Source organism: Amblyomma maculatum, chromosome 9 (genome assembly GCF_055883805.1).
Source record: "Amblyomma maculatum isolate TAMU_Amacu chromosome 9, ASM5588380v1, whole genome shotgun sequence".
Taxonomy (NCBI): Eukaryota; Metazoa; Arthropoda; class Arachnida; order Ixodida; family Ixodidae; genus Amblyomma; species Amblyomma maculatum.
The window spans coordinates 916,698-940,461 of NC_139352.1; the positions used below are offsets into that span (position 1 = coordinate 916,698).

General features: G+C 48.0%; 1 protein-coding gene across 1 annotated transcript in view; it reads left to right on the plus strand.

Moving 5' to 3' along the window:
• The first annotated feature begins 19,994 nt into the window (after window positions 1-19,994).
• Window positions 19,995-23,764, plus strand: part of LOC146178083 (immunomodulatory peroxidase-like) — a 49,376-nt gene continuing 45,606 nt past the window's right edge. The window contains exons 1-2 of the mRNA XM_084577928.1: window positions 19,995-20,083; window positions 22,678-22,841. Coding sequence (XP_084434054.1) covers window positions 20,073-20,083; window positions 22,678-22,841 — 175 coding nt within the window. The 5' untranslated portion in view covers window positions 19,995-20,072. The remainder of the gene's footprint in view (window positions 20,084-22,677; window positions 22,842-23,764) is intronic.

Genomic DNA, 23,764 nt, shown 5'->3' on the forward strand with positions numbered 1-23,764 from the left:
TTTTATGAATTGCTGTTTTTCTGAAAGTGAAGGGGATGATGTGGCATTATCGCTACTTGTGTGATAGTAGCTATCTTAACAAGTGCACGTGTACGTTTGTAATGCCGGGCGCATGCGTGAGATACTCAGCGTCTGTATATATACTTGTCATGTTGCAATAAACAGGGGGCTTGTTCCCTGTGGCCTGGTCGAGGGGCAGCCACGCAGAAACCCTCTGTGAAGTGTCGTCCATCGAACGCCACAGAAGGTCGGGAGCCTAATCCGACAGGCCTACAAGGCTGCCTTGGGCTCCCGCACAGCACGTCTACGGAAAGGTTGCTGGCCCTTGGGGTTCACAACACGCTATCGGAGCTGTGCGATCGCACACACTGTCTCTCAGCTTGGACGACTCACTCGCACGAACGCGGGAAGGTCCATCCTGTACAGACTACATATGTGCGAACAACTTCCAGAGAAGGACGCGAAAACGCAGTACCTACACACATTAGGACAGCTCTATTCATTAAACCCTTGCCCAAGAATATGCACCCCGCGCACTACGAAGGCCGACGCATGGCGAGGGCTCGCGCCCTACGTGCCAAGTACGGCCGACACGTCAATGCAGCATACGTGGACGCGGCGGAATATCGGCATATCCAGAGACAAGCGTCCCCGTGACTTGCGTGGCGTATGCGTGCAGTTTCTCAATCATATTAGTCCCTTTTGGGTATATGCAACAATTTCAAAAGATGAAAAGGATCTACATTGCATAACATGTGGGAGATGGGGCACTCTAGATCATATTATTTGGAAATGTAACAACAGCCCAGGAGCTAAAGAAAATATAGATAGAGACGCCTGGGAGACCCTGCTGCGAAGCGAGGACCCCGCTCAGCAGCAGCAAGCCATCCTCCTGGCGGCTGAGGCCGTGAAGCAACAATGCATATTCACCAGACCTTAGTTCGCGAGGCTCCTGAGTAAGGCTCCATCAGGCCTGCGTGCCGGGGAGTCCGAATCGGAGCTTCTTCTCGGTGGAAATAAAGGTTTTCAACAACAATTACCGTTGTATCGTTGTACCCATACGCTTGTAGAAACAGCCCCACGATCCTAATCTGTTCCAGTTTCGGCACTGTTTGACCGTCTACTGTTACGCTGATGTTTACCTGGCGTTTGCACCTGAGCGCCTTCGGGTTGTAGATAACCAGTTCCGATTTTTGTGGAGAGCACGAGAGGCCCCTTTCGGTCGCGTAGGACAGCACGGTGTCCGCCGCCGCTTGCAAGCGCTCCTCGATGCTCGCGTCACTCCCCTGGGTGGCCCATAGGTTGACTTCGTCCGCGTACATGCTGAATTTCAAGTTTTCCACTGTCCTCAGTTCAGCCGGAAGGTTTCGAATGGCAACATTAAAGAGGAACGGGGACAGCACCGAACGCTGTGGCGCACCTCTGCTTCCTAGTTTGACGGTGGAGGATTCAATGTCCTGAAACTTTATCGTTCTACCCGACAGGAAGTCTTTTACGTAGTCGTACGTTTTCTTTCCGACCCCAATTCTTGGAGGCCAGAAAGAATTGCCGCGTGTTTTACGTTCTCGAACGCCTTTGTCAGGTCAATAACTAGTAGTACCCTCTCGTCCCTGGTTTCGCTTTTTATGATGTCGTGTCTCAAGCGGAGCATTACGTCCTGTGTGCACAGGCCGGGCTGGAACCCAACCATTTCGTGCGGCCACAGGTCGTTAAGTTCCATGAAACGCGTTAGTCGCGTTTGGACGACACGCTCCATCAATTTCCTTATACAGGATGTTAGAGACATTGGTCGTAAGTTCTCTAGTTTAAAGGGTTTGCCTGGCTTCAGTATCAAAATTACGTTTGCCGTCTTCCACTGTTGTGGGAGGCGGCCTCTGTCCCATACGATTCTCATGTATTTGGTGAGCGTGCGGATGGAATTATCGTCCAAATTTCGGAGAACCTTGTTTGTGATTCCGTCTGGGCCGGGAGCCGAGTTGTTTTTAGGCCTAATATTTCGGCGCGAACCTCCGCCTCCGTGATCGGCGTGTCTAGGGCCTCGTTTAAGGGTCCTTCGTAATCCGGCAGGGGTAAGGCCTGTGTGTCGCCTACGTACATGTTAATTAGTTTCGCCAGGAGTTCCCCGTCCGTGCCCTCGAACGCGTGTCTGGCTTTCTTCAGTCTTATGCCCGATTGAGTTTTCGAATTGTCAGGATCAAGTACGTGTCTGAGTAGGCTCCACGTATTAGCAAGGCTCATGTTCCCTTCCATCTCGTCACACCTACTACACCAGTTTTGTTCGCAAAGTTTTACTGCGTAATCTTCAATCTCTTTGTTATATCTTGCTAATCTTCGCCTAAGGTTCCTGTTCCATCTTTGCGACCGGAGACGCCTCTCCATGCCGCATTTCGCTTCCCACATATGAAGGAGTGTTGCTGTCAACCGTCACCGGCGCATCGTCCTCCCGCAGGGTCGTGGTTGCTTTCTATACTTGTTTCTTAAGCGTCTCTGCCCATTGCCCTATGTTTTGGATTTCATCTCCCCATTCGCTGTTTTCTCTTATTTGCCTAAACCTGTCCCAATCGGTGATTTTGGGCTTTTTGAAGCGACGCGTTTTGACGCCCTTGCTAAGGGTGAGAGCCAGAACAAAGTGGTCGCTGCCTAAATTTTGAGCTGTGTCTTTCCAGACTGCGTCTCCTGTGTTATTTCCTATAGGGTAAGGTCTGGGGGTGGTGTCTGCACAGACGCTGTTTCCCATCCTGGACGGACAGCTAGGGTCCGTCAGGAGGGTGAGGCCGAGATCATGTATGTCCTCCCACAGTTGCCTACCCTTGGGGTCGTTCGTGTCTATTGTAGCCCCATTCTTGGTGGACGGCATTGAAGTCTCCCAGAATTATAAGAGGATTGTTTCCTGCTGTTTTGATCGCTTTGCGGAAGAGGGAACGGAAACGTATCTTTCTCTGCTGGGGGGTGCTGTACACGTTTGAAATGAAGAGACTAGGCTCTTCCTTGCGACCAGTGATAATTTCTATTAATACAGCTTCGATGTCACGCGAGTTGAACTCATGCTCGACCACCGCTATGTGTCTTTTAACTAGCGTGGAGACGCGGGATGTTTTTCCCCGGTCCCCGTGGAACGCCTGATATCCCGATAATTTTGGTAGACCTTTTCCTGTCTCCTGAAGGGCTATAGCTAAATGTTTTTCTTTGCTCTGCTCTAAGTGCTCTGGCAAGAGCGCTCGCTTTCGTTGGAAGTCGCGGCAGTTCCACTGCCACACCAGAGAGTCTTCATTTTTACTGCGCCTGTCCATTTTGTTGCCTTTGGGTCACGTTTTTTCTAATGTAGCTGGCCTCTCAGTGAAGGCGTTCTGCATCCCGGTGATTTGCGTCTGCATTTGAGTTACCGCACCCATTAATTGGGTGAGGAGGGTCTCGATTCTTTCAAATCTTGCTTCGTATTTAGCGTCCAGTCTCCTTTCTAATGCCACCAGCGGGTCCGTCTCGTCCCCTTTACGTTTTTGCGGGGGTGACCTGATTGTTTCAGTAATCATTTTCTCCTCTTCATTTTCCCTCGGCTCAGGGCGCGCGACTACGACCTTTGTAGGCGGGGGAGAGGGCATCTGCTTCTGTACCTGTTTTTGGGGTACCAGTTGGTTCCTCGGTGGAGGAGGGGGGTACTCGTTTCCATTCTTAAATTTTGAATCTCTGTAGTGAGCGTGCTGAACATGCTCTTGAGCTCTCGATTCTCTTGTTCTAGTTTTTTAGTTCTCTCGTCTGCCTCCCTATTTACCTGGGAACTGCTAACTGTGAAGCTTACCGTTTTTTGATCTCCGCTCGGACGGCGTCTGCGTGCAGGTGGGCCCCGCGACGTCTTGGGGTCCCGTGTAAAGCACCCGGAGCTGCTGGCTGTGGAGGAGTCGGCCAAGGTCCTCGAACTGAAGCGCCTTCGTCCAGAGCTGGATCGGTCCCTGGTACCGGAGCTTGAGCGGCGTCGCCTAGAGTTGGCGGTGGCTCCTTCCTCCAGCCTTGGGAAGTCTCCCTCTTTGGCAGTGAAGTGGTTTGATCTCGATCTCCTCTTTAGTAGCCGGGGGTCCTCTTCACCATTTCTGGTTCTTGGGCGTCCCTCGCGCTCGCAGTTTTGCGTTGCATCAGCCATTCTCAGTTGTTCCTGCTGACCCAGTTTTTTCTCCCATCGTCTTTTTTTGGTGATGTAAGGGGTTCTATATATCTTCCGGCATCGCTTGTCGCCGGCGAGGTGATTCTTTCCGCATAGCTGGCACCTCAGTTTGCACAGATGACCTTCTTTCGGGTTTTCCATGCCGCATCCGCAGCACTTTTTATTCGTCGGATCCACAAAAACGTCGTCTCGGTGTCCCATGCGGCCGCACGCGTGGCAAACTTCATATTTCTTCTTGTATAAGACGCATCTTTGCGCGAAGGGAGATAGGTACACCCAGCGCGGTACCCTCTGAATTTCGAAGAGGATTAGTATCGTCTGGGAGGTTGCTCCCAGTCTGCGAACACCGAGCACTGGAGGATTCTCCTTTCTCCTGCGTATTCGCTCTAATAGCTCTTCGTTGGAATAGCGGAGGGGGACGTCGTGCACGACTCCCTTGTCGCAATCCTCAGGCATAGCGGGATAGGCCTTTACTTCGATATTTTCGCTGCCGCAAAGAACTACGCCCAAAGCCGCGTGCCTTCGTCCGCGCACTTCGCTAGTAGTGGCGATTAGTATGGACTGTTGCTTTATATTTGCCGAGAAGATGTCGCTCTCGGCATCCTTGATTGATTCAGCCAGTTCAATCATTCCCCCTTCTATTAGGCGGTCGACTCCGTCCCGGGGGCGTATTAGTATTTTTTTCGGCGTCCCTCGGTATCTTCGCGGACTGCTTCTATACCGATTTTGCCACTATAGCTTTCTTCCGATGGCGGCCTTGTGACCTGTAGTCCGCTGTTCTTCCTCATCTTTGGTCGCGGTTCGCGTTTCCTCTTCGAGGGGCACTACGCGGTCTTTCTTTTTGGTAACAAACCACGTACCCTTAGTTAGCTCCGTGGGGTCGATAGTCTCTCCCTCCACCGGCTCCATTGTGTGCTCATGTTCTTCTGTGGCTCCCGCCGCCGAGAGCGTCTTTCTTCTCCTAGGCCTACGGATAAGCCTAGCGGTCCCATATGGGCCGCCGAAATATAGGCATATTAGTGTGCCTACCTCCGAAATTGCGATCTCCTAGGACTCCACTTCACGTGAGTAGTCGAATCCAGCGGTATAATGCACGCCGTAGGTCGAAACTTGGACTTGAACGGCTGCGTTCGACGGAGCTCATCGAACGCGCGGCCGCTCCCTCCTGCTGCCTGACCTGGAATCGTATATGCATGAATCGCCTTGTGACGTCATGACCTGTCGTGACGGTACATCGCGCGCCCCTTGTCAAGCACAACCAGCATTTCATCAAACGCATTAAAATTCACCGGCGTTCTATAATTCGTCTACAGGAAAGGAAAGGCGCAGTATCTGTCACTCGCGGAATCTCGCTATCATTCTCATTGTGGACAAGGACAAATTCCCCCTGTCTACACTGAGAATGATAGCATTTTAATAATGAAAAAAAGGACAAGGTGGAAAAGCGTTTCACGATCCGCGGTAAAGCGTTGGGATCCAAGGAATGGAGGTTCGACTCCCCGGTGGGAGACAAGGTTTCTTAATTTTCCAAATCTTTGTATTTGTAATTGCATTGAATAAATTATGATTCTGATTCTGAAGTATCAGAGCCGCTGCAAAAAGCGTGACACTCTTTTTGATGACAACGATGAGCCATAATGCCTTTCCCCTTAATAACTTAGTACTTGAAAAGCGCTGTTAATATCGGCCTGAATTCATTAGCTTCTCTTTCAGTGACAATAGAATCGGGTAGCTCATTTCATAAGGCAATGGTTCCGGGTGGGGAAGATTTATTAGAGTTTCTGGAGCCGCGTATGCGTTGCATACTTAAGAGCTTAAAAGTCAGCGTGAGGTGCGAAGAAGCGAGTGCAAGACAGTCATAATACAACTTGTGAAATAAATAAATCTGTGAAATTTTACGCCAAAGTGCGAGGTGCTGAATATGGATAGATGCCTTGATAATAGTTATGCTATGTCTTCTGTCATACTGCGATGTGGAGAAGGGGTGAAGGGTGGCTATTCCTGGCCCTACGGGGCTGGGACGGTAGGTCAACGCCGCTTGTGGCGGGGACTAGCCAGCCACCGCATTTTTATTTGTTGTAGGTCGTTGCACCCGTCACCATTTAGGTAATGAACGATGGCTGTTGCGGTACGCGTCTTTCACTCCCTCTTCTTTTGCTTTCTTCTCTACTTTCTCTCTGTGTCCGCACGAGGCAGCGGAGGTGGCTCAGCTACAAAGCCAGTAGTAGGCCCGTGCATTTTTTTCCTTCTTCCCACAGTCAGCCACAGCACAGCAACTGCGATGGGATAAAACGGGCTGAGCGATAGTAGTGGTTAGAGCGCCCGTCTCGGCTGCGGGAGGTGGTTAGTTCGAAACCCACCGCCGGACTCCCACCGGTAAAAATGGGTACTAGCGTCCCCCGGCCTGGCGTTCGGCTTTTCCAGGGGTGTGCGTTTGAGAGAAGGTCCGTAAACCCCGCTGCGCGCCCTTTCTCCGCAGTGGGCCCAAACCCAGTTTCGAACCTCGCAGCCTGCAAAGGTGCTTCTATTTGTCTTGCAAAGGTACTTCCTTTGACCCTTACCTGAAGTGCTCTCTTAGAGCCTCAGCTGCAGCAGTCCTAAAAAAAAAACAAAAAAAAGGGCCACATAGTGGGCTATTGCCGCGCAAGGCGGACTTGTTGTCTGATGGCGGAACGAATCACTGCCACATCGGCGCAACTATTTGGGCCGTGACCCCTTATCCCAAGCATTTCACTCCAGAAGAGCCGAGCACCAGGCCGGGGGAAAGCTTGTACCCATTTAAAAACCGGTGGGTAACCGGTGGCACCAGGGATCGAACCCCGTACCTCCCGAATGCGAGGCGGATGCTCTACCACAAGGCCACCGCTTCGGTCTCCCAAACGCACACCCCTGGAAAAGCCGAGCGCCAGGCCGGGGGACGCTTGTACCCATTTTTACCGGTGGGTGTCCGGTGGTGGGTTTCGAACTAACCACCTCCCGCAGCCGAGACGGGCGCTCTAACCACTAGGCCACGGCTGCGGTGGTTAGAGCTTCTTTTGCTTCCTTCTCTACTTTCTCTCTGTGTCCGCACGAGGCAGCGGAGGTGGCTCAGCTACAAAGCCAGTAGCAGGCCCGTGCATTTCTTTCCTTCTTCCCACAGCCAGCCACAGCACAGCAACTGCGATGTGATAAAACGGGCTGAGCGATAGTAGATGACCTGAAGCTGGTTGGTTAGATAGGTTATTGATAGACTGATCATCGGTAGTATAGTATGCGGTGGTAAGGGACACAATCGTCTGTAAAGAAGATACGAGATGACATACCTCCTTGGTGGCGCACTGATTAGGGCGCTCGACTACTGTGCCCAAGGATGCGAGATCGGATCTCGGCCGCGGCGTCTGCTTTTCTATGGAGGCTATCAAAGCGCCCGCGTACTGTGCGGTGTCAGTGCACGCTAGAGAATCCCAGGTGGTCCAAATTTCCGGAGCCCTCCAATGCGGCATTTCTCAAAGCCTGAGTTGCTTTGAGACGTTACATCCCATAAACCAAACAAAACCAAACAATATGACATAGAATTAGGAAGATCGTTGACAATACCAGGAAAAGGAGTTATCCCAGGACCGATTTCCGAGGGACACCAGAAATGGCTTTAGCAATTCTCGATTGTGGTTGAGAACGATTGCATTTGTGAGCGGTCACGGAGAAAGCAGTCAATCCGTAATAATCGAAATAATCGAAACTTACCAATATTCGTACACGTCTGGAAGAAAGGTATAACCGCAGACATCGAATGCAGCATTCTACAAATCGTTATCTGCTAACCAAAGTAAAATTTAATGTCACAGGTTTTACTAGTAATAAACTATGAATTCGCTAACATTTGGTAAGAATAGAACCACGCGAGTTTAGGATGGCGATGAAAACAGAATTGAATGCTTTACTTAGCAACATGGTGAATCATATTTGTCGGTTGGTAGTATTATCTTTTTCATGAAAATGTAAATGTTATTCGATAATGGGGAAGTTGATTTCGATGACTAGAAAATATTTTGCTATCTCTGGCGCCGAGGTGTTTACGAGGTGCTTACTGTGGGGGCAATCCATTCAAATGAAGTCGCTTTAAACTTTTTTTTTTTTTTTTGTGATGCAAGACGTTGCCATTTGCACCGCGAAAGCTACGTATACACGGCTAAATTATTGCCCGCCTGACTCAACGTGCAAGCAGGCTATCAACAGAATATAAACAAATAACCTAATCAATATATCGGCACATGAAAAGCAGAAAAGGCAAATAACATTTTTTATATTTCGGAAGAAATAGATATTGATACGTGGCAGAAGGCTAGCTCAGGGAAAACCACCACGGCTGATGACAGACGTAAATGTTCTTGCAAGCACCAACAGTGGCTTCAGCTTCGTCGTCTCTCATTGTTTTTTCCACTGTCGTCCTCTTCCGTGGCATATACGTAACATTACCCCGCCATGAAAAGCACCGTCCCGGTGCGTACTACATCACATCACATCACATCACATCACATCACATCACCACATCCCTTTATTACCTTAAAGACCCCCGGTTCGCGGGTATTACATAAGGGGTGGGTACATGTATGAAGATTATATACAAAATAAACATAAGGGGTGGTACACGCATGAAGATTATATACAAAGTAAACATATTATTGGTTCAATATGGCAGTTATACAGTCACAAAATGTAGATGGGCAGGTGGTTCCAGCAATGTCGTGTGGAAGGCCATTCCAGTCTACGGCTGAGCGAGGAAAGAATTACGCCGCAAAGGTTGTAGTATGAGATTGTGGACGTGCAACTTGCAGGGGGGGACCAATGCGGGGTGAAATGCGTGCCGGTGGGTTGACGTAGGGCGGAATTCCAAGTGAGCTGGAAAGAAACTTATGGAACAAACGCATACTGGCGATTCGACGACGACATACGGGATGTGTTAGACCGGACTTAGCTTTTAAAGATGAAATACTGGCATTGTATGAATAGCAGGAATGAATGAATCTAGCGGCTCGATTCTGAAGGGATTCAAGTGAAGTTATCAGATAGATTTGGTTTGGACTCTAGATGGGGGAGGCATATTCAAGTTTTGTTCGTATTAGTGACTTGTATGCGAGAAGTTTTACATCTGGTGGTGCATGGCGCAAGTGCCGTCTTAAGAAACCAAGAGATCTATTAGCTGACGATAGGATGTTGGTGATATGCGCATTGCAGGTTAGATCTTCGCACAGAGTTACGCCTAGGTATTTATAAGATGTGGTTAGTTCTACTCGGACGCCTGAGATTAAGTAGGGGAAAAGAATGGCGTTACGTTTTCGGTGAAACGACACGTGCTTGCATTTAGTTGGATTAAGTTCCATGAGCCATTGGCTGCACCAGTCTTGTACACAGGTTAAGTCGTTTTGAAGAGCTAGTTGATCAGATGTGTTAGTAACCGTGCGGCTACTAACACATCTACATCGGGGAACTACAGCTGCAGTGGTAGGGCTTCATGTGAGCGACATGAAAGATTTCGGAACGTGGCATATCGAACTGTCGGCGTGAGTGCACAGGGGTGACCTCGTATGTCACAGAAGCGACTGGCCGTAAAACCCGGTAGGGGCCTGTGTACCGCGGCAAGAGCTTCTCACAGAGCCCAACTCTACGTGCGGGAGTCTAGAGCAAGACGAGAGAGTCCGGAGAGTAGTGGGCATCACGATGTCGAGAATCATGGCGCAGTTTTTAGGAGTTCTGGGAAGAAGCCCGTCGGCGGCGAGCAACGACACGGGCGGCATCAGCTCGGGATATGGCGTCACGAAAATAGGAACCGGCATCAGCGGTGTGAGGTGGTACGCTGTCAAACGGAAGAGAGCGGTCACGGCCGAACAAAAGATTGAAGGGCGAGTAACCCATTGTATCATGACGGGAGGAATTATACGCAAACGTAACAAACGGTAAAGTAATATCCCAGTCACGGTGATCAGCCCATACATACATTGATAGCATGTCCGTGAGTGTGAGTGTGCGATTGAGGCGTTCGGTGAGGCCGTTCGTTTGTGGATGGTAAGCGGTGGTGAAGTAGTTCTTAATGGAGCAGTATCGGAGAATTTCTTCGACTACTCGATCAAGAAAGCAACGGCCACAGTCAGTGAGCAGCTGGCGTAGAGCACCGTGGAGAAGGATAACGTCGTGGAGGAGAAACGCAGCCACGTCAGTAGCACAGCTGGTGGGTATCGTTCGTGTAACGGCATAGCGCGTAGTGCAGTCTGTACCCACCGCAATCCATTTATTCCTCGAACCAGACAGAGGGAAAGGCCCAAGGAGATCAAGGCGAACTCGGTAAAATGGATCTATAGGGATGTCGATCGGCTGTAGGGATCCAGCAGGCATAACCGAGGGCTTCCTTCCGTCGCTGACACCTGTCACAAGAAGCCACGTAACGACGAACAGAGCGGTAGAGACCTGGCCAAAAGAAGCGCCGGCGGACGCTGTCGTACGTACGAGATACGCCAAGATGACCCGCAGTTGGCGCGTAATGCAGCTGCTGAAGAACGGTGGCACGCAGGTGTTCGGGGACAACGAGCAGAAGCACAGCGCCATCTGGTCGCATATATTACGCCGATATAAAGTACCGTTGTGGAGCACAAACAAAGCAAGGGTAGAGTCAGGGTGATCAGTGCTGAGGCGGCTGATAAACCGCAAAGCTTGGGATCTAAGCGCTGCTCATGACGAATGTTTAAAAAGTCAGAGTTGGACAGCACACAGGTGTCATCGTCACACTCGCCTTCAGGCGGCGGATCTACCAGGTTGCGGGACGGGCAATCGGCATCAGTGTGTAGCCGGCCGGACTTTTGAACGACAGAAAAAATGTATTCCTGAAGACGCAGCGCCCAACGCCCAAGACGACCAGTAGGGTCCTTCAGCGTAGAAAGCCAACATAAGGCGTGGTGGTCGGTGATGATGGGGAACGGGCGGCCAAACAAGTAAGGGCTAAATTTTGTAATGGCCCACATGAGGGCTAAACACTCACGTTCTGTGATCGAATAATTCCGCTCAGCCGCTGAAAGGAGGCGACTCGAATAAGCAATGATGCGAGTGCGGCCCGTCTGCTGTTGGGCGGGAATGGCAGCAATACCGTGGCCACTGGCGTCGGTGCGTACCTCCGTTCGTGCTGAGGGGTTGAAGTGCGCCAGGACGGGCGGGTTGATGAGGGCTGCGATGAGCGCAGAGAAGGCTTGAGATTATTCTTGGCCCCAGCAAAATGGAACGTCGTTCTTCAGAAGTAGTGTGAGTGGACGAGCCGTGTCCGCAAAGTTGGGGACAAACCGCCGAAAATACGAGCAAAGGCTAAGAAAACTACCAACGTCACTGGTACAGCGGGGTGTAGGAAATGCACTTACAGCACGAATTTTGTCGGGGTCTGCTTGAACGCCGTGGGCGTCGACCAGGTGTCTGAGCACTTTGAGCTCACGTCGGCCGAAGCTACACTTCTTTGAATTCAGCTGAAGGCCAGCTCTTCAGAAGACTCCAAGAATGGCATCAAGGCGGTGAAGATGGCTCTCGAAGGTCGAAGAAAAGACAATGACGTCATCGAGATAACATAAGCACGCCGTTCGTTTGAAACCACGTAAAAGAGAGCCCATCATACGCTCGAATGTAGCGGGCACATTACACAGGACAAAAGACATCACCTTGAATTGGTGCAGGCCATCGGGTGTGACGAAGGCTGTTTTCTCTCGGTCCCGTTCGTCGAGCGCGATCTGCTTATAACCGGAACGAAGATCAATCGAAGAAAAATAACTGGCACCTTGCAAGCAGTCGAGGGCATCATCTATCCTGGGAAGTGGGTAAACATCCTTCTTTGTAACTCTGTTGAGGTGTCGGTAATCAACGCAGAACCTCCAGGTATTGTCCTTTTTTTAACAAGCATGGCAGGGGACGCCCAGGGGCTGCTCGAAGGCTCTATAATGTTTCTTGCCAACATCTTGTCCACTTCATCTTGTATGACGGGACGTTCAGAAATGGCGACTCGGTAAGGACTTCTGTGAATTGGTCTGGCCTCTCCAGTATCGATGCGATGAGTAACGAGAAACGTTTGTCCCAAGGGTCGGTTACCAAAGTAAAACATGTCACAGTACGAAGTCAGAAGGCACGTAAGTGCTTGAGAACGATCATGACACAAGTCAGGAGCTACCATTCCTGATATGCGGGCCTCCGTAGGCGGGGCCCGTGCAGGTCGTGTCGATACTTCAGCAGGAGTGTCAGGCAAAAGTGCAGGCACATTAAAGTCAGACAGTGGGGTCAGTTCGGCGAGACAAATGCCCTCAGGAAGAATTTGTACAGAAAAGCTGAAGTTCATGACGGGAATATAAGTGTGGTTATTCGCTACGTGGACGATATTGTGCGGGAGAACTATGCTACGCTGCAGAGTCACGTCGGTTACGGGGGAAACCACGTAGTCGCCATCAGGAATGGGGGGAAAAGGCGACATGAGCACATACACAGCGGCTTCAGGAGGCAGACGAGTAAATGCAGCGGAGCGAAGACGGAGCGTTGAAGTTTCATGAGCTTGTTCGTCAGGACGGAGCGGCAGGTCTAGATGAAGCAGTCCAGAAGAACAGTCAATAAGAACGGAATGGGCAGATAAAACGTCTGGGCCTAATATTACATCTTGAGGGCAACTGGTGAGAACTGTAAATAACACAGAGATGTTGCGGCCGGCAATTCTAATTCGTGCAGTACACATACCAATAACAGTAGCTGTGTTGCCATCCGCAACGCAGATGGTAGATGAGGTAGCGGGTGGAAGGAGTTTCTTGAGGCGTCGGCGGAGCGAGGAACTGAGGACAGAAATGTGGGCGCCAGTGTCAAAAAGTGCAGAAATTGGGACTCCATCCACAAAAATATCAATGAGGTTACGTCTAGATGCGTGGGTTAGTACCGAATTGGCAGTCCGGGTCGGTAATGCAGCGTCACTCTGGAGCGCTGTATTCGCTAGTTTTCCGAGTTGGTGCCGGCGCATGATGGGGAGGAGCTGCGACGAGGTACCGGTGAACGGGATCGACGAGCGCGGGGAGATAAAGATCCACTGGATCGACGAGCAGTTGTGACAGTTTCGGTGCGAGGCTCATCCGGTTGAGGAGGAAAGTGTCAAGGTCCATCATGGGCGGGGCGGGGCTCGGGTGGTTGGGCAGCAAAACGTCGAGGTCCATAATAATACCGACGGTCAACGTTGTAATAGCAGCGAGGGGCGGGGAAGGTACGGCTACGGCAATAACGCGAAATTTGACCGGCGCGACAGCAAATAAAACAGATTGGCCTGTCATCTGAGGTGCGCCACTCTGCAGGATTGGGACCAAAGTAGCTACGTAGGGAGGTTGGGCTGGTGGTTGCAGCAGCCACTAAAGCAATAGAACGCGATGGTGGCGGGGGCGGCGCGGGGCTGGAGGAGAGGCCGACGTTTGCAAATTCCCGAGGACAACGGCTTGTATCATAGCCACGGCGTCGGGCAGCGGAGACAGGAGTGGTGCAGGAGTTAGGGCCTCGAAGAGTTGGCCTCTCCGGACGATCCGAGTGATGGTCGTGGGATGGGAGGGCTGGTGTAAAGGGGTCAGGTCATTGCAGGATGAAGTAGCCGGCGTGTTTGGAAGACTCTCAAAGCGATGCACGAGACGCCTTTGTTTTGCCGGCTCGAATTTTCTGCAGACTTGAAGCACCGAGTCGACAATGGAGCGGTCCGTGCAGAACAGGACGTGGAACGCATCATCCGCGATACCCTTGAGGATATGCCCTACCTTGTCAATTTCCGGCATGGAGCTGTTGACCTTGCGACACAACGCAAGCACGTCCTGAATGTAGGCAAGGTAGGGGGATTGGACACGAGAAGAGAGTTCCGTTTTGGCAGCCAGAACCCGCCAAATGGGCTTCCCGAATAAGTCCTGAAACCTTTGCTTGCAGATGTCCCAAGTAACGAGCTCTAGTGCGTGATTTTGGAACCATGTTCGAGCTGTTCCCGCCAAATAGAAAATGATGTTAGCGAGCATGATGGTTGCGCCCCAGTGGTTGTTGCTGCTGCAGCGCTCATACTCATCTAGCCAGTCTTACACGTCTGGGTGGTCGTCGTCACCATTAAAGATGGGAGGGTGGCGAACTTCCGTGAGTACTACTGGCTGAGGGGATGTTCCCGCGGTGGTAGGGGCTGTCTCGGAGGTCATCGTGGCTGTTTTTTACGTCGTTGTGATGCCAGGTAGGTGACGGCCGCTGCGCAAATCCAGCTTTTGGCAGCGTAAATGGGTTAATATGTGCGCATGCGGATCTTGATTCACCTCCACCAAGATGATACGTGGCAGAAGGCTAGTTCAGGGAAAACCACCACAGCTGATGACAGACGTAGTAGTTGTTGTTCTCCTCTAATTTGATGGCACATACCCACACAGAGGGATCGGCCAAGAATTGGGGTGCAGAGATATTAGATTTTGAGATGTATAACTACATCACAAAAATAAATAGAAATAAATGCTAGAAAATAGAGAAGGAAATGTAAATATGAAAAAAAAGAAAATAAAAAAGAGTAAATACTAACGCACGCAGTAGGAGAATCCTGAGATTTATATGTACAGATTAAAAATTCCATGCAAATTAGCAAGGCAGACATTTTGTTTCTATTAAGAAGGTTTGAATGGCGTTAAAAACAGACCTGTGGCTGTACCCAAGCATGGTGGCACCGAACGATAATAAAATCTGGCTGCTCAAATTAAGACCCAGCTGTTGTTTTCTCATCATGGTAAAACGGCGGCAAAATATAACAAATGATCTATTGTTTCCGGTTCCCCGCAGAATGCGCAGACGAGAGAAAGCGCCAAACCAGACCTGTGCATATAGAAATTTAGGGGCGGAATACGACAGCGTAGCTTCGTTAGAGAGACCTCAGTCTGCCTTGATTCACATGATTTCCTATTCCAGGAATACTTGAGATGCAGGTAGTCGTCCGATGATAAAACAGATCCAACCTGCGTGCTTAATAAGGAACGCTTACGAAATCGTGCTGCTGTTATGTACGCTGTTGCCGGGAGGATGGACAACACAGGGCCATTCAGAGATTCTTTAGCTAGTTTATCAGCAACCTCATTGGCTGTCACATTACTGTGGCCTGGTACCCCCATTATATGTATGAGGCTAAAATGTGAGGGGAGCAATGAAAGAAAGGTGTTTAATATTGGCGAATCCATATTCGAAGAAAGCGACAAGCACAAGGAATAAGAGTCTGTAATTACAGCTGCTGTTGAGTATGGTGGGTGTAGTTTGCGCAGAGCAAGCACCACCGCCAGCAACTCCGCCTGGAAAATTGGGGTAAAATCCGGCAGGCGGACTGAAAAAAAAAAAAAAGCCCAGTCTAAAAGCGGACAGTATATTCGAATGCCGGCCTTTTCATGAAATTGAGAAGCATCAGTTGCTATCTTTATGCTAACGGGAAGACTTCGTAAATGATCTTCTAATAATCCATTTAAAATTTGAGGCGATAACTGTTGTGCATTATTTGGGAAAATGTCATCATAGACAATTTGAGCCGAAGATGCGCTTACTTTTGTTGGTAGGATGTTAGAAAGGACTACGTGCAAAGGTTGTAAAAGATTTTGCACTAGTATTACCTGCGGGGTATGAAACCGAGGCCATCTGACTCCAAAAAAGAATTCTGGCTCGCAACAAAAAATTGATAGGGAGCGGTGGAATTGTGATTCATATATTTTTAGATACGTCTGGATAATCAAGAATTGTAATCTAGCTAACAACGGTGGTATTCTGGCTTCAATGTATAATACATTGTTAGCCACAAATTTGGGGAGCCCAAGGCATAATCTAAGCGCTTCCCGCTCTATAAGAACAAGCGGACGAAGTTTGTAAGCAGGTGAACCAGAAAACAACACAGATCCAAATTCTAAAATTTGTCGGATATAAATAACATAAATCATTGAATGAGCGTCTCGCCGCATCCAAGACCTTGGATTGCTTAACCTTCGCAACATACCCACAGCACGAGCCACTTTCGCTGCAACATGTTCAATGTGATCCCTCCATTCCAGATGGTCATCGTAAATCTCCCCTAGATACTTCGAAGACTTAACTTGCGGAATCATTTCCTGCTTAAAAGATTTACCGGATCCTGAATTTGGAAAACAAGGAAAGCGCGCCTTTTAACGTTTAATGTAAATCTTAAGTCACATAACCAATTCTGAAGGGAGCTTAGGTACGATTGTAGGCGCCTGTTGAGGGATTGAATTATTTTGGCAAGTTTCCATTCTGGGTGTATCCAAGCATGTTTGATGGAATAATTTACTACCTCTAATAACGTCTCAAGTGACTCATCAAAATATTTTTTTAACATTTTTGAGGTTACGTTATCAGGATCGGCAACAGCGGCTGGTAATCTCATAACTATAGGAGAAAGCTCAGAAACGGAAATTTGAGGATCATAATTACCTGGTTCCATTGGCATTACAGATATCGACCATGAAGGAAGTGTAGAAGTGTAGACGAGAAACGCTTCTCCAGTCATTTGGCAATTGTTTCAATTGTGTCTGTTGCTTCTAGGGGAGTCAAAATAAGGGAATGTAGATTTTGTGACTGCGGAATCTTTTTCCGCGAGCGTAAAAAACCAAAAAGAGCAGTTCGGTTGCCAGATTTGGACAGGAAATCAAAATGCTTAACATCATACTTGTCCTTCGCTTTTGCAACTGTACGTTTAAAAGTAGCCGCAATGAACTTATAATCATGCTAGTTTTTCGGGCACTGGTTGTGGAAAAGATTTTTGCATGCCGCCTTTTTACGTCTGTAATCTCAGGAACAATCAGCATTCCGGCAAAAAGCTGAAGTATTCCCCTTCTACCTCCGTACCAAGATCACAGACTTCTTAAGGCAATCCTCAATCACCAAGCATAAGCGTTTTGATTTTTGTTCTTCATCGGTGTTAGTCACTGACTCAAGATTAGAGCGTAACGTTAACTGAAAGTTATTATAGTTGATAGATGACTTCAACTGAGAAGTCGCCGGAGTTACAGGGCGATTAACATCAAACGCAATCGGTATGTGGTCACTAGAGGTGTCACAATCAAGTGTCGACCAATTATTAACGAAAAGACTGGGAGAGGTAAAAGTTAAATCTAACACCGATTTAGTGTGTTTTCTTGTGAAAGTGGCCGAAACCGAATTTCTACAGGAAAAGTTATTATGTGTTACCCAATCCTAAAGACGCTTGCCACAACTATCTGTCTTGTGGCCCCATGACACATGATGCGAATTAAAATCACCAGCCAGAAGAACTGAGTTTCGACAATTAACTAATAGCAGATCTAGAGGTTTTGTATCTTGTACACCGCTAGGGAAACGAGCATTCACTAAGGAAAACGGACACTGCCCTGGAATTTCAGTCTAGGACCAATAACTCACAATCTATAGAAGAAAGATGGAAAGAAATCTTAGCCCTGTGACAGAATTTTGTACAGACAAATATAATTAAACCTCCTCCTTTTGATTGGCGATCTTGTCGGAATGAATGATAATTTTTTAAATAGAAATGCTTTTCGGCTGTTAGCCAAGTTTCTTGCAAAATAATTATATGTGGATTACATTGTTGAAGCTGTTAGAATTGAACGACAGTTCCACTAGATAACTTTTAGTGCCCCTATGATTGCGAGATCTGAGCAGCCACAACTGCCTGCCCCCAAATATTATCCTTTGGCTTTGATGCATGCTGATGTTTCTTTGATTTTGGTTGGGACCGCGGAGAAGAATGGTTGGACATGGGAGACCCACATCGTTTTAGAATTCTTACATCTGATCCCACCATCTCTGTGTCATTAATGTCTCGATCCTCATCTGGGGGACTAGTTCTGTGAGGCGAAGCAACAGTAGTGCTTTCAAGCATTTGAGAGCTTTCAGAGGGCATGTTTGCTATGAAAATGGCTGTTCCTGATTGCAGGGCTTGCGTTAGCTGAACTGCCAGAACGTTAGAAAAACACTCTGTGACAGTAACAACTATTCGGACGACCATTTTAGTCATTGAGGCTTCCACTGCAGTAATTATTGCCTTTGAGATTGATGCATCCAGAGGCATACCTGATCGGGCTGACACACCTGCATAACCGTGCAATCACTCTTTAACTTCCGTTGCAGCGTCACGACGAGAACAGCGTTTTCTATCTATTACTTATAGGATTTGAAGCTCCTGTTTTCGAGATGGACACTCCAAGGAATTTGCAGCGTGAGCTCCACCGTAAAGGCAGCATTTGTCGTTTCGTTGTGAACATGATGACGAATGTCCATCGCCACATTTGCAACACCGCACGGAGGACTTACAACCACGAGCACTGTGACCATATCGTCAGCAATTAGTACACTGCAGTGGCTTAGATTTAAGATGATCTACACGGAAGATCAATGGCCATGCATGCTTTTATCTCTGACGGGCATGAAGTTCTCGCAAATGTGGCAATCACTGACTCTGTTGGTACCCGCGTATTATTAGCCTCCCGGTTGCAACGATACACTGCTACCACACCAGCCGTCGAAAGAAGGTCGAGGGTCTCAGATGGAGATAAAGAAGAGTCTACTCATCGGACCAATCCTTTTGTGCATGCAAGATGAGTAGGGATAAAGGTGCTCACCTGAAGCGATCCAAATGAATTGAATTTAAGCAGATCCTCAACGCAATTCAGGTCTGGAGATCGGCACAGTATCCCGCTACGCCCAAACTGCCTCACTTCTGTGATCGAGTCATACCGGGGAGGCTGCCTGGAGAGTAGCTCGAACAGTCCCAGGGCTATTCATTTTCATAAATCCGCCATCCTTGGGCACCAGCGCCACAGAAATATTTTGGAACGCCAGATCGTTGGAACGCTTCTAGAGGTAGATCGTGAGGCATAATGAAAGCCGACCAGGGGGAGCGCCCCTGGCCGGGAGACTGCGTAGACATCACTTTACAGTTACACTCTCTTTGCGAGCGTTATCAACACGGTGAAAAGCGCAAATGCGCTGGGGAAACCTGAAAAAGAGGACCAGCCGCCCAATACTTAGCCCATTCAGGCCTTCTGCTCGTAGCGGTCACAGAGAATCGCTCGCCGAACCTCTCCTGCGGTATTCGTCTCGTGGCTTCAGCTTCGTCGTCTCTCACTCTGTTTTCCATCGTCGTCCTCTTAAGTGGTATATACGTAACAATATATACATTATGAACAACATGAAAACTTGAGTAGGGATGTAGGGAAAGAGTACGAATTAACAAAATGTACGCCTTTCGCTGGCCCCTGCAGATTCCGGACTGCGTCCAACTCCAAGTTTAATGGGAGCGTAAGAAACTACTTCAGCCTGCCACAAACATGTCAAACATGATAAATGGGTGATGATAGTCGGACTGCTTACGCAACTGAAATGTGTGGCACCAAACCTCGCATTATTGCCTTAGCTAACAAAGGAGCAAAAAAAAAAATCAATTTATCCGCAGCCACTTTCAGCAACTGCAAGAGCCACAGTCCTATTACTAGTCGTTAACAATACCGGCACGTGTACACCATTTAACATTTTGTTTTTCCATTTTCATGCAAAGCTAGGGAACATACAAGTGCAGCCTTGAGATGCGGAGCATGAAAAAGAATAGCAATGCATCAAACGTAGGAAATGAATCAGTGTATACTTCACCATTTTCGTGGAGCTGCGCCACCCGCACACTCCGTGACGAGCAAGGCGAGTCAGCAGCTGTCGGTCGCTCCTGATCTGAACGGCGCACCTGTGGCCGCCACCAAACCTACCGCCACCTGCAGGATGTTTTTTTTTTTATCGTTCACATCATTCATTGTTGTCGACCGGCTGAGAAGGGCAGCGGCTCATAAAAGCGGGTGAGCCGAACCGGCCTCCAGAGATCTCTACCAGCAGGAACGAAGCAGGAGTCATGAGGCAGAGGTAAGCACTGCCTTAAGGGAAAAAAGTGTGCGTGATGTACGGATGACGTTTGAAATGTAGTGTTGGATGTCCAACCTATGTGTCCCGGCTTCAGCTTATTTCTTGCACAGGAAATAATAGCGAATATTCTTTGTATAACTGCAGTAGATAATTGGTACGGATCTGAACCAAATACATATCTTGTTGAATCATAGACGCCAGCGTGCAAGTCGAGAACAGCCGGGAAAATTAATCAGGACACGGTGCTTACTTCTTAGTAACTTAGTTGCGAAAATAACGCATCATTTACATTTAGATTTATGGAGACGGCCATATTCAATGTAGGTAGTTGGAATACAACCAATCGACATCTCGCTTAAGACGAATATTTGTTGAAGGCACATGTGTCTCGTGAACTTTATGTCAAACCAGGAGGGCTATAACCGCTGCTGGGCTGCATGTAATTAGCTCTGAAAATTGTTCATATAGCTTGTCGGGGGATGATTTCAAACAATATAGGATCAGCTGTTCGATTTTATTCTCCGCTGTATTTCATACTGCTGTCACCTCCTCAGCGTTCGAGATCTCTCAAACGCGATAGCATTAAGCGAAAATCCGGGTTCAGCGCTGGAGTCATCCATTGTCATTATGAGCTAAAAATTAGAAACATGACGTTGGCAGGCGCTCGCTGGTAGCTGAGATCACCGCGTATTGACTGGACAATGGGTTCCCTGACGTTCCTTCAATACAGAACCCTCCTGGACAGCTGAGTCCACCACTGGATATACCAGCTGAATCATGGATGGCAGTTGGCAACTATCTCTCTAGAGGAGTGCACGAGTGCATATATTAACGGCCTCTTTCCAGTACTAACTTACGGGGCAGAAACATAAAGGCTAAAGAAAAGTGCTAAACTTAAATTGAAGAAGGCGCAGCGAGCTGTGGAGTGTGAAGTGATAGGTGTAGGATTAAGACACCAGAGGTGAGCACAATTATAGTGCGAAACCGAGGTAATGGTACCATGGATGAAATCAAGCAGAAGAGATTGGCTTACTCAGATACGTAATGCGAAACGAAGATGGTCAAACTCTCACAGTAATGGAATGTATATACTCCAAGGGAAGGCAAGCGTAACAGGGCGCCGCAAACTCAGATGGGCGGGTGAGATCAGGAAGCATGCGGGGACAAGCGGGGAGCAGCTGGAACATGTACTGGGTTAATTGGAAATACCTCTGTCCTGGACGGTCTTAGCTTTGCTCGTGGTGGTAATGGCATGTCACAGCAAAGCCATCACCACCACTCTTCCCTTCAGATGCTGGTTATATACTGCCTGCAGGCCGGCTCAGATTAGTTCCTGCAAATCTGGTTAGAGGAACGAATCTCCGCATCGAACTGTGCTTTTATAGCAACGAGTTTTCTGTATTTTTCATTTTTATATCTTTTTATTTCATTTAAACGCACCCTGAAGCGCCATGACATTGCAGCAGGGAAATGCGCTTCACGAATAACAATAACATCAGGTTAAACAATTTCAACCTATCAGAATAATAAAAGTGCAAACAGGTCTTGTGAGCAGAAACAAAAACAAATACAGTGAACAACATCTTGCTTACTAAATAAACAAAATGGCTGCTTCCGGCATGCACGACGTGAGCTGGAATCGCATTCCCTTCATTGTTTTCGAAATAAAAAGGTAGAATTTAATGTAATTTGCTTTCCATTTATTTTTCCGAATACCGAATTTATTTTTCGTAGTACCTTCTGGCCGACATGTATGAAGGGGGGGGGGGGGAGGGGCGGCCTGAATATATTTTTCTCTCGATTTTTGCCAGAATTGAATATATGATGGGCATTAGTGCATCGATGCATGGAGTGCATCATCGGATCAGATAAATTCTCTAATGCGAATTAATGAACACTATTTTAAGTGGTAATGCATTGAAATGTTGCAATAAATCATGCCCTTAGTTTTCGCTAAACCTCAGTATGACGTATTGAATGGTTTGGTTTGGGTTATGAGGATTAATGTCGAAGACGACTCAGGCTATGAGAGTCGCCGTAGTGGAGGGTTCCAGAAATTTCGACTACCTGGGGTTCTGTAACGTGCACTCGCATGAACGGAATACGAGCTTCTTAGTTTTTGGCCTCCATCGAAAAAGAGCCACCGCTTCCGGGATGATGTATTGAGTCCTTTCGGTCATCCTGTAATTCTGTATACAAAAGTCACCATTTTATAATTTATTTTATTCAATGCATTTACTAAAGTATGAGCAAATGGTTCGCATATGACATCAAACCAAAAATTATTTCCGAACAAACAGTCTTCAAATTCAGGAATTTAAGACAGACATTCTTAAATCACTTGAGCTAGAAGCAATACTTTTCAGGTTTCCTTTTTCTCTCATTGTACTTTTATGGCGCAATATTCAAACAGCACGTCTTTGCGAAACTCTAGATTGAAGTTACGGCCCATTAACGTATACATTCCGCTGTTGAAGGAAACACCACTATCGGATGCAAGCACGAAATAATGTTTCCATGCCCCTGCAACCTTCAATTAATTTAGCGGAAAAAGCTACCATATCTGTAGTTCTGCAATTTATCCAACTTTCCAGTATGCTTCTCATCGTTTGCGTGTTTGTGGGCACGCTTGTTCGAGCGAACGGTGCTCACCTCTCCAGGGAAGCGGTGGACGAACTTGCTGATAAAGCCAGGGAGTCATTGAACAGGGAAACGGAAGCAGTCATCAGACAAGAGAAAGCAGAGGGAAAAGACACTGGTGAGTTGACTATCGCCCGAACGTCGTTACTGGTGCATTAACTTTGTCAGCCATCTTAAAGAGCCACTGATGACCGGTTAAATCTGGCATGTTAGACCGATTACCCTTTAAATGAAAAAAAAAAAAGGATACTTTCACACAAAATGCCGATTTATTTAGTAGCTATACATACAAAAGATAAATTTCACCTATCGGCACCACCGGGCGTGGTGCGCAGGCGAACTTGGATTACTTGGAGGTGCTGTTTGGAAGCGCATATCTAATGCTTTAGGCTACATAAGTATTGTATTTAAAAACGGAGATCCTGGAGGCTTTTTTCGGTTTTGATGTCATGGAATCTAACGAAGTCACAGGAAAATAACTATGGGGGACACTGAAGCGTCGCCTCAAGGGCATACCCTTAAGGGCACACCCTTAAGGCGACGCTTACGTGTCCGCGACATCTGCGGCTTTTTTTCGAGACCGCCTTCCAGATGTATGCATTTTCTACCCGCTTAATTATGATAATGTTATCTTGGGCCTTTATTATGCCACACATACTAATTAGTATACATTTAGGAGTAATCATATTATATGCAGTGTCAGCCGACTTAGGTATAAAACACCTCTTTAACCAAGCCCTAAGAATGTGCTTACGTGGCCTGGGGTAGCGTGCCTAATTTGAGATCCAAGGGTCCAGAATGATTCAATCCCACCCCACCGCTCCATCTCTAAAAGCAACCAGAGTTGGCAGGTCGCGCTAACTGGGCGTCGTCACGTGGTCCAGTGACGTTATACAAGACACCGATCAATGAGTTCCCGATATGCCAGCAACACTCTGCCAAATCACGCTCGCAGTTTCTCACTCAAGACGCCGACACCGACGATGGCGGATTTTCTGAAAAACGAGGCCTTCAACGCTACTTCGTTAAAAAGTGTTAAAC